Raw genomic sequence first — 14,289 nt, forward strand, 5'->3', positions numbered from 1 at the left:
AACCAGTAAAAGAGTTTCCTTCTTAATGCGTTTTCTCAGACCAGCAGAATACGAGATAATCTGTCCACGTATATACGCTTTTAAAGTGTCCCAAAGTGTTCCGCATGAGATATCCTCCGTGGAATTAGTTGAAAAGAAGAAATCAATCTGTTCCTTCATAAATTTAATAAAGTCCGGTTCTTGCAATAAGGTAGAGTCAAATCGCCATTGTCTAGCATTTAAAGCTGTATCCGTAAAATTAATAGAAAGTTTTAATGGAGCATGGTCAGAAATAGCTATAATATCATAATTACAACCAATTACCGATGGAATAAAACAAGAGTCAATAAAAAAATAATCAATTCTCGAATAGGAGTGATAAACATGTGAGAAAAAAGAAAACTCTTTGTCATTAGGATGACGAAATCTCCAAATATCAAAAACTCCATTATCAGTCAAAAAGGAGTTAATACAAGTGGCCGACTTATTGGGTAGAGTCTGAATAGGTGTAGATTTGTCCATCAAAGGAATTAAACAACAATTAAAGTCACCACCCATTATTAACTTATATTCATTTAAATTAGGTAAAGAAGTAAATAAGGACTTAAAAAAGTCAGGACAATCCACATTCGGGGCATAAACATTAACCATAGCAACCTTTTTATTACCGAGTAAACCCGTAATTAACAAAAATCTACCATTCGGATCCGAAAGGATATCGTGTTGAACAAATGCAATAGAGGAGTCAATAAAAATTGAAACTCCCTTAACTTTGGCATTCGAATTCGAATGATACTGTTGACCCCGCCAAGACCTAAAAAAGCGATATTTGTCCTCCTTCCTCACATGAGTTTCTTGTACAAAAATAATATGAGCATTAAGTCTTTGGAATACTTTGAAAATCTTCTTTCGTTTAATCGGATGGTTTAATCCATTAGTATTCCAAGACACAAAGTTAATGGTTTGAGCCATGTTTCTAAAGTCATCCCTTTGGTATATAAAGGGTTAACCATGTTATAAACTCATGCATCCGGAAGAGGGACAAAAATAAAGAGCGGACCCGGAAGTGACGACATCGTAGACATATTTGTAGTTCAAGAACAGCCCAAGTAAAAAAACTAAAACAAATTGATAAGAGAAAAATTAAAAAAGAAAACAGACCAACCCCCACCCCCGTATGTAAAAGAAAAAAAGCCAAAATATGGCTAGAAAAAAGAAAAAATGAAACTAACTCTACCCCCATATCAGCGGCAGACCACTCCGTGTTTAACGGATATATATAAAAACCCACCCGAACTTTAAGAATTATGATCGCAGTACTAAAAACTGCGCTTCTTAATATGCTGAGTTGTAAAGAAAAAGGGAATAAAATCATTAAAAGTTTATAAATCGGGTTATAACCCAAACAAATCAAGAAGTATTTAAACTATGATAAGCGATGCATTATAGGAAGAAGACGAAAAAAGAAACAATAATGCCATCTTAAACTAAACCAATACTTTGCAAAAAACCATTATCTTGATATTAAACAAAAAATTCACTTCGAAAGGTTAAAAATATACCTTCAAGGGAACAAAAATAATAGACAAAAATATAGTATAGTAGTTAAAGTGTATAAGACAGAGCGATTAATATAACGAAAACACACTTTAACTTAAATATGAAGTATAGAATAAACCTACACCAATAACCAGAGACTAACCCTGGTTTAAGAAATCGAAAACCATCTTTCACGATCAGAATCACTCATTTAATGGAGAGTAGTAACTGTATCAGTAGGGAAGTTCTCCTCCAAATACTTTTTCGCTTCAAAGGTAGACAAAAATACTTTACGCGGAGCATTCGGGGGGGAGATCCTGAGCTTCGCCGGGTATAAGAGCGCAGGTTTTAGATTTTTCTCATAACATTCAGACATCAGAGGTTTAAAAAGCAGCCTTTTTTTCATAACTTCTGGGCTGAAATCTTGCACCAAACGAAAACAATAATCACGAAATTTAATCATCCCAGCCCTTCGAGCTTCACGAATGAGTTGTTCTTTATCTTGTACGTAATGAAATCAGACAAATACCACCGGGGGCTTATCTGAAACCGTCGGTGATCGACTCCAAATTCTATGTGCTCGGTCAAGTAGCGGAGGGTTTACTGGAAAAACCGACGGAAACGCATCTTTTAGAAATTGAGCAAAGTATTTCGAAGGATCGCCTTGTTCTATGCCGTCTGGGAGACCAAGTATGCGTAGGTTCTGTCTTCTGGACCGATTCTCCAAATCGACACTCTTGGCTTTAAGTGTCTCCACCAGTTTAATAGTCGAAATTAAATCCTGTTGCAATTTTTCAATTGTCAAATCTCGTTTCCGCGCTTCTTCTTGCAGCAATGTGATAAGCGCTTGCTGCTGGTTAATTACTGAATCCGTCTTAACCATATAATCTTGAAAAACCTTTATATCTCGTTGAAAAGCCTGACGTTGTTCCTCAAATTTTTTATCCAAAAGCTCCATAAGCAGTTCATAAGTTAACTCAGTGCGTTGCGGTTGAGCTGGCTTCTTTCCATTACCGTTCGGGTTTCGCCCCGGTTCTCGTCCTTTGGATCTAAGAGCCATTTCTGTTTGCATATCTTCCAAAATTCACAATAAAATCTTAACAATAAGCCCGAGAAAGTAGCAAAAGTCTTTTGGTGTAGGTAACAATAAGTTGAATAAGGGTGATCAAAGGTTAAAAAAAGTAAAGATTATGGAGCGGATCTGAAACAGTACTCACTCCATGAGCGTCTCCCGCTGACCTCCCAGAAAGTTTTTTTTCTGATTTTCAGACCAAAGTTGATAGCCTCACATATATGTATGTTGAACAAATTCGCTATGTATTTGCCCATTCAACCAACATCTGTTATCTTGGAGCCTCTTTGTATCCTATCCTATCTTTGCATCTTGTACTCTCCAGACATGTTGCATTTAGTCTTTTCAATATATGTTGTAAATAACTGAGTTACAGCCACTGACCGCTGCGGTATTCCTCTAACCATCCAGAGAAAAATGCAGCTATTCTGAATCTCTCTTTTCAATCTGTCAGCCAATTCTAATTCCATGCCATTATAGTATTTGTAATCCTACGTGCTTTAATTTTGCACATGAACCTCGTAAATTGCAATTATAACAAAAGGGAACACAAACAAGAGACAATTTGCAGATGCTGTAAATCCATGCTTCTTAATAAAAGGAAAAGTGAGTGGAATTGCTCTACTTATGGAATAATCAGCATAGAATAAACTCTGATATTGTTAGAGGAAATAGTTTTGGTTGAAGATGCAAGAATGTTGAAATTGGCAAGAGTTGCAAAAGGCTTTTCTAGAAAGCATCCTTATTTATATTTTGTTTCAAATTGTCAGTTATCCTTGCAGAAAGCTTCTGATGTGTTTTAGCGATCTGGTCAAATTTTATATCACTGTGTGAATACTGCTTTTTAATTTGAGTTTGTAATGCTGGCCATTATTTCTCCACTCAGTACTTCTGGGTGTGCATGACAACCATATACAGGACAAGACCTTTCAAGCTGAACTTGAGCGAAAGCTAGCCCAACTGATCTGCGAAGCAACTGGGTCAGCAAGGCGTTGGAAGCGAGCAAGCACCTTGGGGAATAATACTGTTCAGGTAGGCAGTGCCTTGCAAATATCAGGCATCATGCAATGACTTGCTTTCTTCATTCTTCAAACTTCTGCTTCTGAATGAAAGGCAAGATTGGTCTGTCAGTATATTATTTTCCTTGGTAAGCAACTAATGTAAGGAACATTCAGAACAAGTTTGTCTGTGTAAAGATGGTAGATGTGAAAAAATTAATCAATTTTGTATTACTTGACCATGCTTTGGGACTTGAATGGCCTATAATCTTTTTGTAGTTGATATTCTGTCCTATTCATGTAATATTAATCTGATATAGGGAACTTTTTATTGCTGTATTAAAATCTTTTGTACTTGTTCAAAACTTTGGTATACTCATGACTTTCTATAAACTTAATTTAAAATTAAGGTATCATTGTAATTTGGAACTAATATCTGATTATTCATTAATTTACAAATATTGTATTTTATATTGGAAAGTTGATGCCTGAAACAGATTACCATTCATTTATGGAATGTTACTTCATTCAAGACAGTCATTAGTCTTTTTATGAAGCTGCTTAAACTGATTTCTCATTTCTTTTTGCTTCTTATACTTGACAAAGCTATCTAATTTGGGTTAGCAAGTTGTAGATTGATACAAACAAAAATAGTAATGTCATATAGGAATTCCATAGACTGTTGAAGGAACATTACTTGCAGGGAAATTTGGAGGAGATGTGACTAGTGTGATTGTTTGGTGGGGAGCTGGATCAGAATGAATAGGCTGAATGGCTTCCTTTAGTGCACTTTGTGAAAGATGATCAAGGTGCTTGCAAGTCTGCTTCATTCACGGGGGATTTGACCAGTATGGTAGGAGAGGCCTTTATTCAGTATTCACTATTAAATGCTTTCCATTGCTAATGCAAAATTATGGGAGTAATTCAATATTGTTTACCCAGTACATGAGTATAAAGGAAAGTGAAATAATTGTTACTCCAAATTTGATGCAGCCCAAAAAAAAACACAATAATAAAAAACGCAATAAACATAACAACATAAAATAGATTACACTGGACAACAAATTTTCTTGACATAGTTGCTTCTTCAGAAATGTGTTTTTGTTTATGATTGATTGCTTGAAGCTGAACACAAATATAATTTCAGACTACTTGTATCACGTAGGAATTTGGAGAAAGAAGAAATTAAGTTTTAAGGAAAATAACACATTTAATTACATAATGGTGCTGATACTTGGCAGTAGTTCAACTAAGCTAAAAATGTTTCCATGATTTTCATTTGTACTCGGTGTTTGAGGCTTCTAAGGCTATGTCCACACTTCCGTAACTGAAGCTTTTTCTCTTCATTTTTACCCTCCATCTACACTAAAACAATGTTTGCGTCCCTCGAAACTGGAGATTTTCAGAAAGGCTCTCCAGAGTGTGTAATTTTGAAAACGCTAGATTGGCCGGAGCAGTGTGGACGGGGTAACCGGAGAAATCTAAAAACACTGTCATGACGTGCCGGAACAGATGGTGACGGCAGCGAGCCATTTCATTGTTTTCTTGAACGCAACCTAACAATTTCAGAATAGACGGCAACGGAAGCCAGAAGAGTTAGAAATGTACTCACCAAATACTTTGACCCATAACTTACTGCATAAATAAGTATATTCACTTTGCCCTGTTTTCTGTCCTTGCTCGTATGAAGGTGGTTTACCTATTTATGCAAGTACTTCTCTGACAGTAGAGGTGTAACAGCCTAATGTAATATTGTATGGAAATACAAGATAATACTGATGAGGACATGTTTTATAAATTTAACAAGGGGCTTTATTAATGCAACAGAGTTAGTCAGTTTTTCAATGTTCATGGTCAGCCGGGTCATACTGCCCGTGAACTCCTTGTCAGTTGCCTCCATACACTCCAGTATTTTTTTTTTTAGTTTTAAGTCCTCCTGTGCTAGAGCCAACAGCTGTCCGTCATTTAAGTTTTTCTAGTCTGTAACTGAACAAACGCGCACCAAGTCTTTCACGGCGAGATTTGACACCAAACATGTTGCTTGTTTTTCGTAGATGTATCCTATGCATGCACAGTAGGAGGAGATTTGCCGAAATATCCGTTTTAATGTGGATAGAGGTATTTTTAGAAACGCCTAGTGTGGACGCCTATCGTTATTACGCGAAGCCTGAGTTTTCAAACTTATCCGGTCTAATGTGGACGTAGCCTAAGTTAAGTGTCCAGCAATAAGCTTTAAAGGATTAAAGGAATAAAGCAATTAGCATTAAAGGCAACCTTTTACCATGCACGTCACTGACAGTGCTGAGATTTGGACAGAAGAAATCGGAATGGAAATGCAGAAAATGAACCTTAAATGACATGTTGTACTTCATGGTTTTATATGCTTGAAGTATGTTTTCAACCAGCTGCACATAGTTTGGTGCTCTGTAGTGGCCAAGAAAATTTTCAACATCCTTGAATGTCTCCCGTGCAATTTCCAGTCCAACCAGAAGTTCTTTGAATTGCCTGTCATCGATGACCTGTTTGATTTGTAGATGAACAAAAACGCCTTCCTTAATTTTGGCATCAGTTATTCTGAAATAATAAATATAGGCAATTTCAAAAAAATGGTTCACGATAGGGAAATTTTATGGTGATTTTTCATGATTATCAGTCCAAAATCCATAAGTTACATGCAATTATATGTACATAAAGTGACACTAGGTACGGGAGTATCTGTACATAAGATGACAGACAGGAAATGATAAAGGTGAGGTGGGTTAATGGGTAGAGGTGTTGATCAGCCTTAATTATCAGAGAAAGTACTTTTATTTGAGTTTGGTGGTCCTGGTGTGGATGTTACATAGCCTTCTTCCCTATGGAACTGGGACAAAACAGTCCCTGAGCAGGGTGGGTAGGATCCTTCATGAATTTGCTAGCCTTTTTCCAGCACCACTCTGTATATATATCCTTGTTGGTGGGTAGGCTGGAGCCAGTGATGCATTGGGCAGTTATGACTTCCTGTCGTAGAGCTGTCCTGTCCACCACAGTGCAGTTTCTGTACCATGCACTGACACAGCATGTTAGAATGCTTTCTGCTGTGCATCTGTAGAAAGTTGTAAATATTAATGAGCATAGTCCAACTTTCTTCACAGTCTCCGCAGAAAGCAGAGGTGTTAGTGAGCTTTCTTGATTTTGTTCTTGGGCCAGAAGAGATTGTGTGAGATGTGCACTCCCAGAAGTTTGAAACTGCTTATAGTTTCTACTGATGTGCTACTCATATGTAGAGGTGTGTGAGTGGTTTGAATTCTCCTAAAGTCGATAACTATGTCCTTTGTCTTATCGACATTGAGGAAGAGGTTATTTGCTTGGCACGAGGCCTCAAGGTTTTCCGTCTCTCTAACAACACACACGAAATGCTGGAGGAACTCGGCAACCTGGCGAAGAGTAAACAGTCGACATTCTGGGCCAATACCCTTCATCGGTAAACACAAAGTACACTGCAGATGCTGTGGTCAAATCAAGACGTACAAAAAAGCTGGATGAACTCAGCAGGTCGGGCAGCATCCGAGTTCATCCAGCTTTTTTGTACCCTTCATCAGAACTGGAAATGAAAGGAGAATTCAGAGTGAAAAGGTGGGGGGAGTAGTGAAAGTACAAGGTGGCAGATGATAGGTAAAACTGGGAGAGGGGGTGGGGGTGAAGTAAAGAGCTTGGAAGTTGATTGGTGAAAGAGTTAAAGGAATGGAAGAGGAGGAATCAGATAGATGAGGACAGGAGACCATGGAAGGGAGAGAGAGAGAAACTCCAGAGGGAGGTGGGATGGGTAAGGAGATGAAGTGACTTCCTCTCTGTAAGCTGTCTTAATGCTGGTGACGAGACCTGCCATTGTTGTGTCATTGGCGAACTTGACATTGTGATTACTCAGGTGTTTGCGCAGTTGTGTGTGAGCAGAATGTACAGCAGTGGGCTCAGCATACAGCACTGGGGGGCACCTATGTTCAGGATGATGGAGGGAGGAGCAGTTATGCATCCTGACTATCTGAGGTATGTTATTTAGGAAGTCCAGCACACTGTAGCAGATTGGTGTATTTAGACCAAGGAGTTAGTTCACCAGCGTCTGGGACAATAGTGTTGAATGCCAGACTGAAATCCACAAAGAACATTCTGACATAATTGTCCTTGTTTTCTAAGTGTGTCAGGGCCAGGTGTATGACAGATGCTATGGCATCTGAAAGCAAACCTCTCAGCTTTCTAATTAGACAAACAGAAGTTTGAGAATCCCAATTGATTGAGACCTCCAGTGCCAGAAGGATCACAAGCACAAAGCCCTTCAGTTTTCAAAAGAGCCAAACTGCTCATTTATTAAGAGTATTGAGTCACTTTTTTTCCTTCAATTGTCTTTACTTTTAAAGCTGAAACCAGTTCCCTGGACACCCCAATCTGCTTACTGGCTGTTTTCCATTAATAAAGGCAATATCAACTTATTATGAAGCCTGGAGTGCCAGCTATGATCTGGAGTGATGATTATGACTGATGTGCTCATCCCACTGTGCAAGCTCAAAAATGTGCTGACCATTATTAATGCGCAGACTGTAACATGAAACGTGATGTGGTGTACAAAACAAGCACTGCACTGTGGATTGTAACTGGGTATTAATTCACAGTCATGATCAAACTCATTTCTTTACCTGTGATTTGACATCACAAGGTAGTGTTATCAGTAAGTTATAATCACTAATAACCTCTACTACTGGCACATACATCACACCTCCAGTGTATACCTTCAGAAGAATGGGGTTGAGAGGGATAATAAATCGGTCATGATGGTGTGGTGGAACAGATTTGTTGGCCGAATGGCCTAATTTTGCTCTTGTGTCTTGTGGTCTTAAAGAAGTGCAGTACATGCCACTTCTGCTGCCAGTACCTTTATATTTATGTTTTTATCTCCAAACCTCATTAGAATAAAGAAATATGTGGTAAGGTGCTTGCAAACAAAAATATGCAGAAGAATCAAGGAATCATAAGGTGGGTTCAGTTGAAAGTATTTTGGCCCATTTGGTCCAGTCTCCCAGCATGCTTTCTTAAATTGTTCCTGCCTTTCTACCAGACAATTACAGCTATTCTGCTCTCTTTCAAGCTTATGATATCTTTTCTGCTGGTAAGTTATCAGAATTGCACACACATTTGGTCTCACCAATGTCTTGTACAACTGCAACATAAAATACCAACTTCTGTACTCAGTACTCTGATTTATGAAGGTCACTGTGTCAAATGTGCTCTTTAAAAATGTACCTACAAGTTACAACTCTTTCAAGGAATTCTGTGTCTGTATTCTCAGGTTGCTCAATTCTATCGCTTTCTTCTGTGCCCACCATTTACTGCTCTAAATCCCATCTGCCATTTTTCAGCTCTTTTTCAGAGCTCATTTTGAAAGCCTTCAACATTCTCCATTATACCCCCAATCTTGATGTCATCCATAAATTTGCTGATCCAGTTTACCACATTATATTGATTTGGGGTTCCCAACCTGGGGTCCATGGACCCTTCAGTTAATGGTAGGGGTCCATTGCATAAAAAACATTGGGAGCCCCTGATATAGGTGATATACAAAAATGGACCCATTATTGATCCCTGCAGCACACCCTTAGTCACAGGCCTCTCTGGCTTCTCCCACTAAGGCAATGGTGAATCCAGTGGACTGTATCACACTGAATCTTCTTGACCAGTGTCTTATGCAGGATTTGGTAAAAGGTCCATTATACTCTTATACTCAAGGGTCTTGGTAAAGTTCATGTAGACAATATCCACTGCCTTTTCTTCCTCAACCTTCCTCAAACTTCCTCAAGAAACTCTCTATAAGAATTGTTGGACTCAACCCACCAAGTAAAAAACCATATGATGCGCAAAGAAGGTTCTTTTACTTTCAAGCTAGGAAGTCCTTACTTGATTGTGCATTGTTGATAACTTATCCATCTATAACTGAGAAAAGCACAACCTTCAAATGTTGGAAATCTGAAATACAAGCATGAAAATCTGACCACATCAGATCAGCCAAAATCTCCGGAGAGATTATCTTCCGTTAATGGCCTGTTATCAAAACCAAGAAAAAATTCTATTTGAATCCAGTGAAAATGGCTGAAATTTACCAGGCTACTGGGCTAATTCCTGAGGTGAAAGGATTGTCCTTTCAAGAAAGGCTGTTCAGCTCGGGTCTGTATTCCTTGGAGTTGTGAGGAATAAAGGATAACTCTAATCGGACATATCAGATCTTTAAATGGTTTGATTGGGTAGATATTCAGAGGCACATAAACGGCTAAAGTTTTAGAGGATTGTAAACTCTGTCATGGGCACAAGCCTCCCCACCATTGAGGACATCTTCAAAAAGTGATACTTCAAGAAGGTGGCATCCAACTTTAAAGACCCCCACCACTCAGGACACGCCCTCCTCATTACCACCATCAGAGTATATGTACAGAAGCCTGAAGACACACACTTAATGTTTTAGCATCAGCTTCTTCCCCTTCACTGCTGGATTTCTGAACTGTCCATGAATCCATAAGCTATCTCAGTGTCTCTCTGTCTCTCACACAGACACACCTCCCCCCCCCGGAGGAACTCAGCAGACCAGGTAGCATAAATGGAAAAGACTATAACTGATGGTTCAGGCCAAGACCCTTCATCAGGACTGGAAAAAATTAGCCTGTCTCGCTAATTTTGCTTTCTTTTTGCACTTTTTACTTTGTATTTTTTATTTTAAGAGTATTTTTCATTCTGTATTGCACTGTGTTGCTGCTACAAAACAACAAATTTAAAGATGTATATTAATTGATAATAAACTTGATTCTGTTTCCTGATGAGTCCTGATGAAAGGTCTCAGCTTTAAACGTCGGCTGTTTACTTCTTTCCAAAGGTGCTACCTGGCCGCCTGAGTTCCTCCACTATTTTGTGTGTGTTGCTTGGATTTCCAGCATCTGCATATTTCCTTGTCTTTGATTCTGTTTCACTGGTATGTAAGTTATGGGCAAGGAAATAGAGCTGCAAAGTAAGAAGCTGCTCATTTGAAACTAAGGAATACAAAATGGTGAATCACTGAAATTCCCTGCTCCCCCAGAGAGGGAGGCCATGTCATTAAATATCTTTAAGGTGAAAATAGGTAACTATTTGAAAGATTGAAGAACTGAGTGTAATGGCGAAGAGGAGTTGAGGTCAGATAGGTGTGTTTGATGGGGCAGGCTTGAGGGGCCTGGTCTTGCTCCTATTTTCTTATGTTGTGAAATGATAACTTTTTACACATGTTGTCTGACCTGCTAAGTAAATATAATAATTACTTTTAATAAACTAAAGCAAATCTATCAGAATTCCCTTGGGTTGATTTATCCCCATTATGTACTTTTCTTTCCATGTATATAGGATAGTAGCTTATTTTACCTCCGACCAAATACACTGAAGTTGCTGCTGAGCACTTTATGATAAGCTCCTAAGTGCTATTCGTTTTTATTAAAGTTGGTTACTAAATTGTGCAAAGGAATTTGCATTGTTAGGATTATGATCCCAACAAAATTTAATTTAAAGATTTTACTTATTTAAAACTTGCGCAGTGGGAATTTTATTCAGGCCAAACCTCTTCCCTTGTGCGGCTTGTAATTGTCTCATAAATATTCTCTCAATCTCATTGTAAGTACCCTGGGTTCATTCATATACTTGGTAATAGTTACCTCTGAAAAGGTATTCCTTCTGTGGGAGTGATTTTGAATCTTGACGATTGATTTTACTTTCTCTAAGCATAGCTACTTTTTCCTCTATTTTTCCCCTTTGCATGCCTGATAAAGTTTTTATTGGAAAAAATAATAGTGATTTCAGCAGTGGAAAATGAAGTTAATGACTCAGCAATATTATCCCTTCTGCTTTCTGTGGCCTATTGTATGCTGCCATGGGCACAAACTGTCCTCCAGTAACTTGACCTAGCATTCATTCTCAGTGATCACAAGAAATCAGCCAGCATCAATTGAAGCATGTGCTTTGGCATTGATACTTGTATGCACACCAGCTGATATTTTAAACTTGATATAATATAGGATAGTCAAAACAAAAGTGATATTCATTAAATTGTTCTTTTTGCAAATATCATTAATGCAGGAATTCCCATTGTACTTTTATTTTGGAGAGGTTACATTTAGTTTGGTTTATACATAACCACAGAGAATGTGTTTAGAGTATTTTTTGGAAAGCTCTATTTTGAAGTTTGTGTGAGTGTTTTCTTTCCACTGCAGTTAATAATATAAATTGACTGAGTCCTCCTGCTGTAAATGCCTATAAAAAAAGTATCCCACCCACCTCCTGCTTTGTAAGTTTTCACAGTGGATTGAATTTGATTGAATTCGGCTTTTTTTCCCACCAATCAGTAGAAGAAGACTTTAGTGTCAAAGTGAAAAAAAATCTCTACAAAGCTATCTAAATTAATTACGAATGCAAAACGCAAAATAATTGATTGTATTAGTATTCATTCCCCTTTAATATGATACACCTAATCATCATTGGTGCAGCTAACTGGTTTTAGAAGACACATAATTAGTTAAATGGAGATTTGTTTTTGGAGATCTATGTGCAGTCAAGGTGTTTCAATTAATTATAGTAAAAATACACTTGTATCTGGAAAATCCAACTGCTGGTGAGTTAATATCCTTGCAAAAACTACACCATGAAGACAAAAGAACACTCCAAGCAACCAAAATTGAGCTTTCTGGCCATCAGACTAAATGTTATGTTTGGTGTGAGCCAAACACCACACATCATCAAAAACACAAGAACCCTATTGTGAAGACTATGGTAGTTGCATAATGCTGAGGGGATGCTTCACTGCAGCAGGCCCTAGAAGACTTGTGAAGTTAGAGGGTAAAATGAATGCAGCAAAATAAAGGGAATTTCTGGAGGAAAGCCTGATGCAGTCTGAAAGAGAATTGGGTCTTGGTAGAAAATATATGTTTTCCAACAAGACAATGACCCAAGCATAGAGCCAAAACTATACAGGATTAAAATGGAATGGCTAAGTCAGAGTCTAGAGCTCAGTCCAATTGAGAATTTGTGGCTGGACTTGAAAGGGCTGCTTACTCATGATCCCTGTGCAATCTGACAGAGCTTGAGCAGTCTTGTAAAGAAGAATGGGTAAAAATTAGTGTCTGGAACTGATAGGAACCTATACACACAGACTCAAGGGTCTAATTGCTGCCAAAGGTGCATCTACTAAATACTGACTTGAAGGGGGTGAATACTTATGCAATCAATTATTTTGTGTTTTATATTTGTAATTAATTTAGGTCACTTTATAGAGATCTGTTTTCATTTTGACTCAAAAGTCTTTTTCTGTTGATCATTGTCAAATAAACCCACTGTGATTCAATGTTGTGAAACAATAAAACATGAAAACTTTCAAGGGGGTGAATTCTTTATAGGCACGGTATCTGCACAATGTGTATAGATTTGCCCCATTTCATTTTTTGAAATGACATTGGATAGAAGTATAAGTTATGCCTTTGGGAGGACAATGAAGTTATCCAGCATTTCACTATTCTGCCCCTATCTCTGTGACATTCTCCCTCACACAAAGAAAGGGTCAGGCATGATTGAATGGCGGAGCAGATTCAATGGGTCAAAAGGCCTAATTCTGCTCCTATGTTTTATGATCTTATTTACTTAAACTCTTTTTTGATTCTTCTACCATTTGCCTGCCTTAGGGGGTAATTTATAGTAGGCGGTTAATCTACTGGCATGCTTCATGGGAGAAAATCCATCTGGTCACCGAGAGAATGTACAAATACATAGATGATAGCTGAGGTCAGCGCTAACTGCTGCTTCATCATGCTATCCACAAGCAATTTATAAACGATTCTGTCATGGAAGGTATTGCAAAGAGGCAAAATATATCATTGCTATTGAAAATATTACTCCCACTTGATCATTTTGTTTCTTAAACTGTCTGCTGTAGAATTTCGAATCTATCAATTATAATCAATCATTCTCAGGGGACTTCTCCACTGGCTGTTTAAGAGACCAACTAATTTACAAGCTCTTATTGGGGTGTGCTGTTACTATCCTAATTCATAACCTTGCTGTTTTAATCATTTCTGTTGGACTTCACTAGGGACATCAGAAGGATTTTAAAAATTAAACAGAATATGTAAATACTTTGCCTCGAGCAGTTCTGCAAAAAAATAAGTTACTGTCTAACATGAGCATATTCAGCAAAGATACACAAGGTTAAATTAATAAGCAACTATATTTTGCATAGAACTAGGAAGGAATGTTCTCTGTAACACTGTTGATTCTGAAAAGTTTGTATGTTCACCTGAGCAAACATCAAGAGCCACAGGTTAATATAATTGGCATTTCCATGATGCAGTGCATGACACAGCAGAGTGCTTTAGTGGATGAATCAAGGCTATGGTGCAATATAAAACTTTGAATTCCAACTCTGTAGTAAACGTGCAGCCAACTACGTCAGAATTTCAGAATAATTATTGCTGGCCTCTTGGGTCACCGCCATCTTTTCCCAAAACCATGATGTTGGTGTGGTCCATTTCTTCTCAACAACTGTCCTACGGTTTGCTGTTAGTCTGCCCTCCTCCGTCGTAGATTTGCAAACCCTTTCTATTCCGTATTCCTTCTGTTATTGTTGAAAATGCCTAAATGCATTAGCACCACTCAGTTATGAATCTCAGTTAA

General features: G+C 38.0%; 1 protein-coding gene across 2 annotated transcripts in view; it reads left to right on the forward strand.

Moving 5' to 3' along the window:
* Positions 1-14,289, forward strand: part of LOC140734679 (UPF0606 protein KIAA1549-like) — a 269,781-nt gene that overhangs the window by 181,606 nt on the left and 73,886 nt on the right. For both annotated transcript variants that reach the window (XM_073058967.1, XM_073058968.1), the window contains exon 8: positions 3,477-3,622. In XM_073058967.1, coding sequence (XP_072915068.1) covers positions 3,477-3,622 — 146 coding nt within the window. The remainder of the gene's footprint in view (positions 1-3,476; positions 3,623-14,289) is intronic.

This window comes from Hemitrygon akajei, chromosome 10 (assembly GCF_048418815.1).
Source record: "Hemitrygon akajei chromosome 10, sHemAka1.3, whole genome shotgun sequence".
NCBI classification, from domain to species: domain Eukaryota; kingdom Metazoa; phylum Chordata; class Chondrichthyes; order Myliobatiformes; family Dasyatidae; genus Hemitrygon; species Hemitrygon akajei.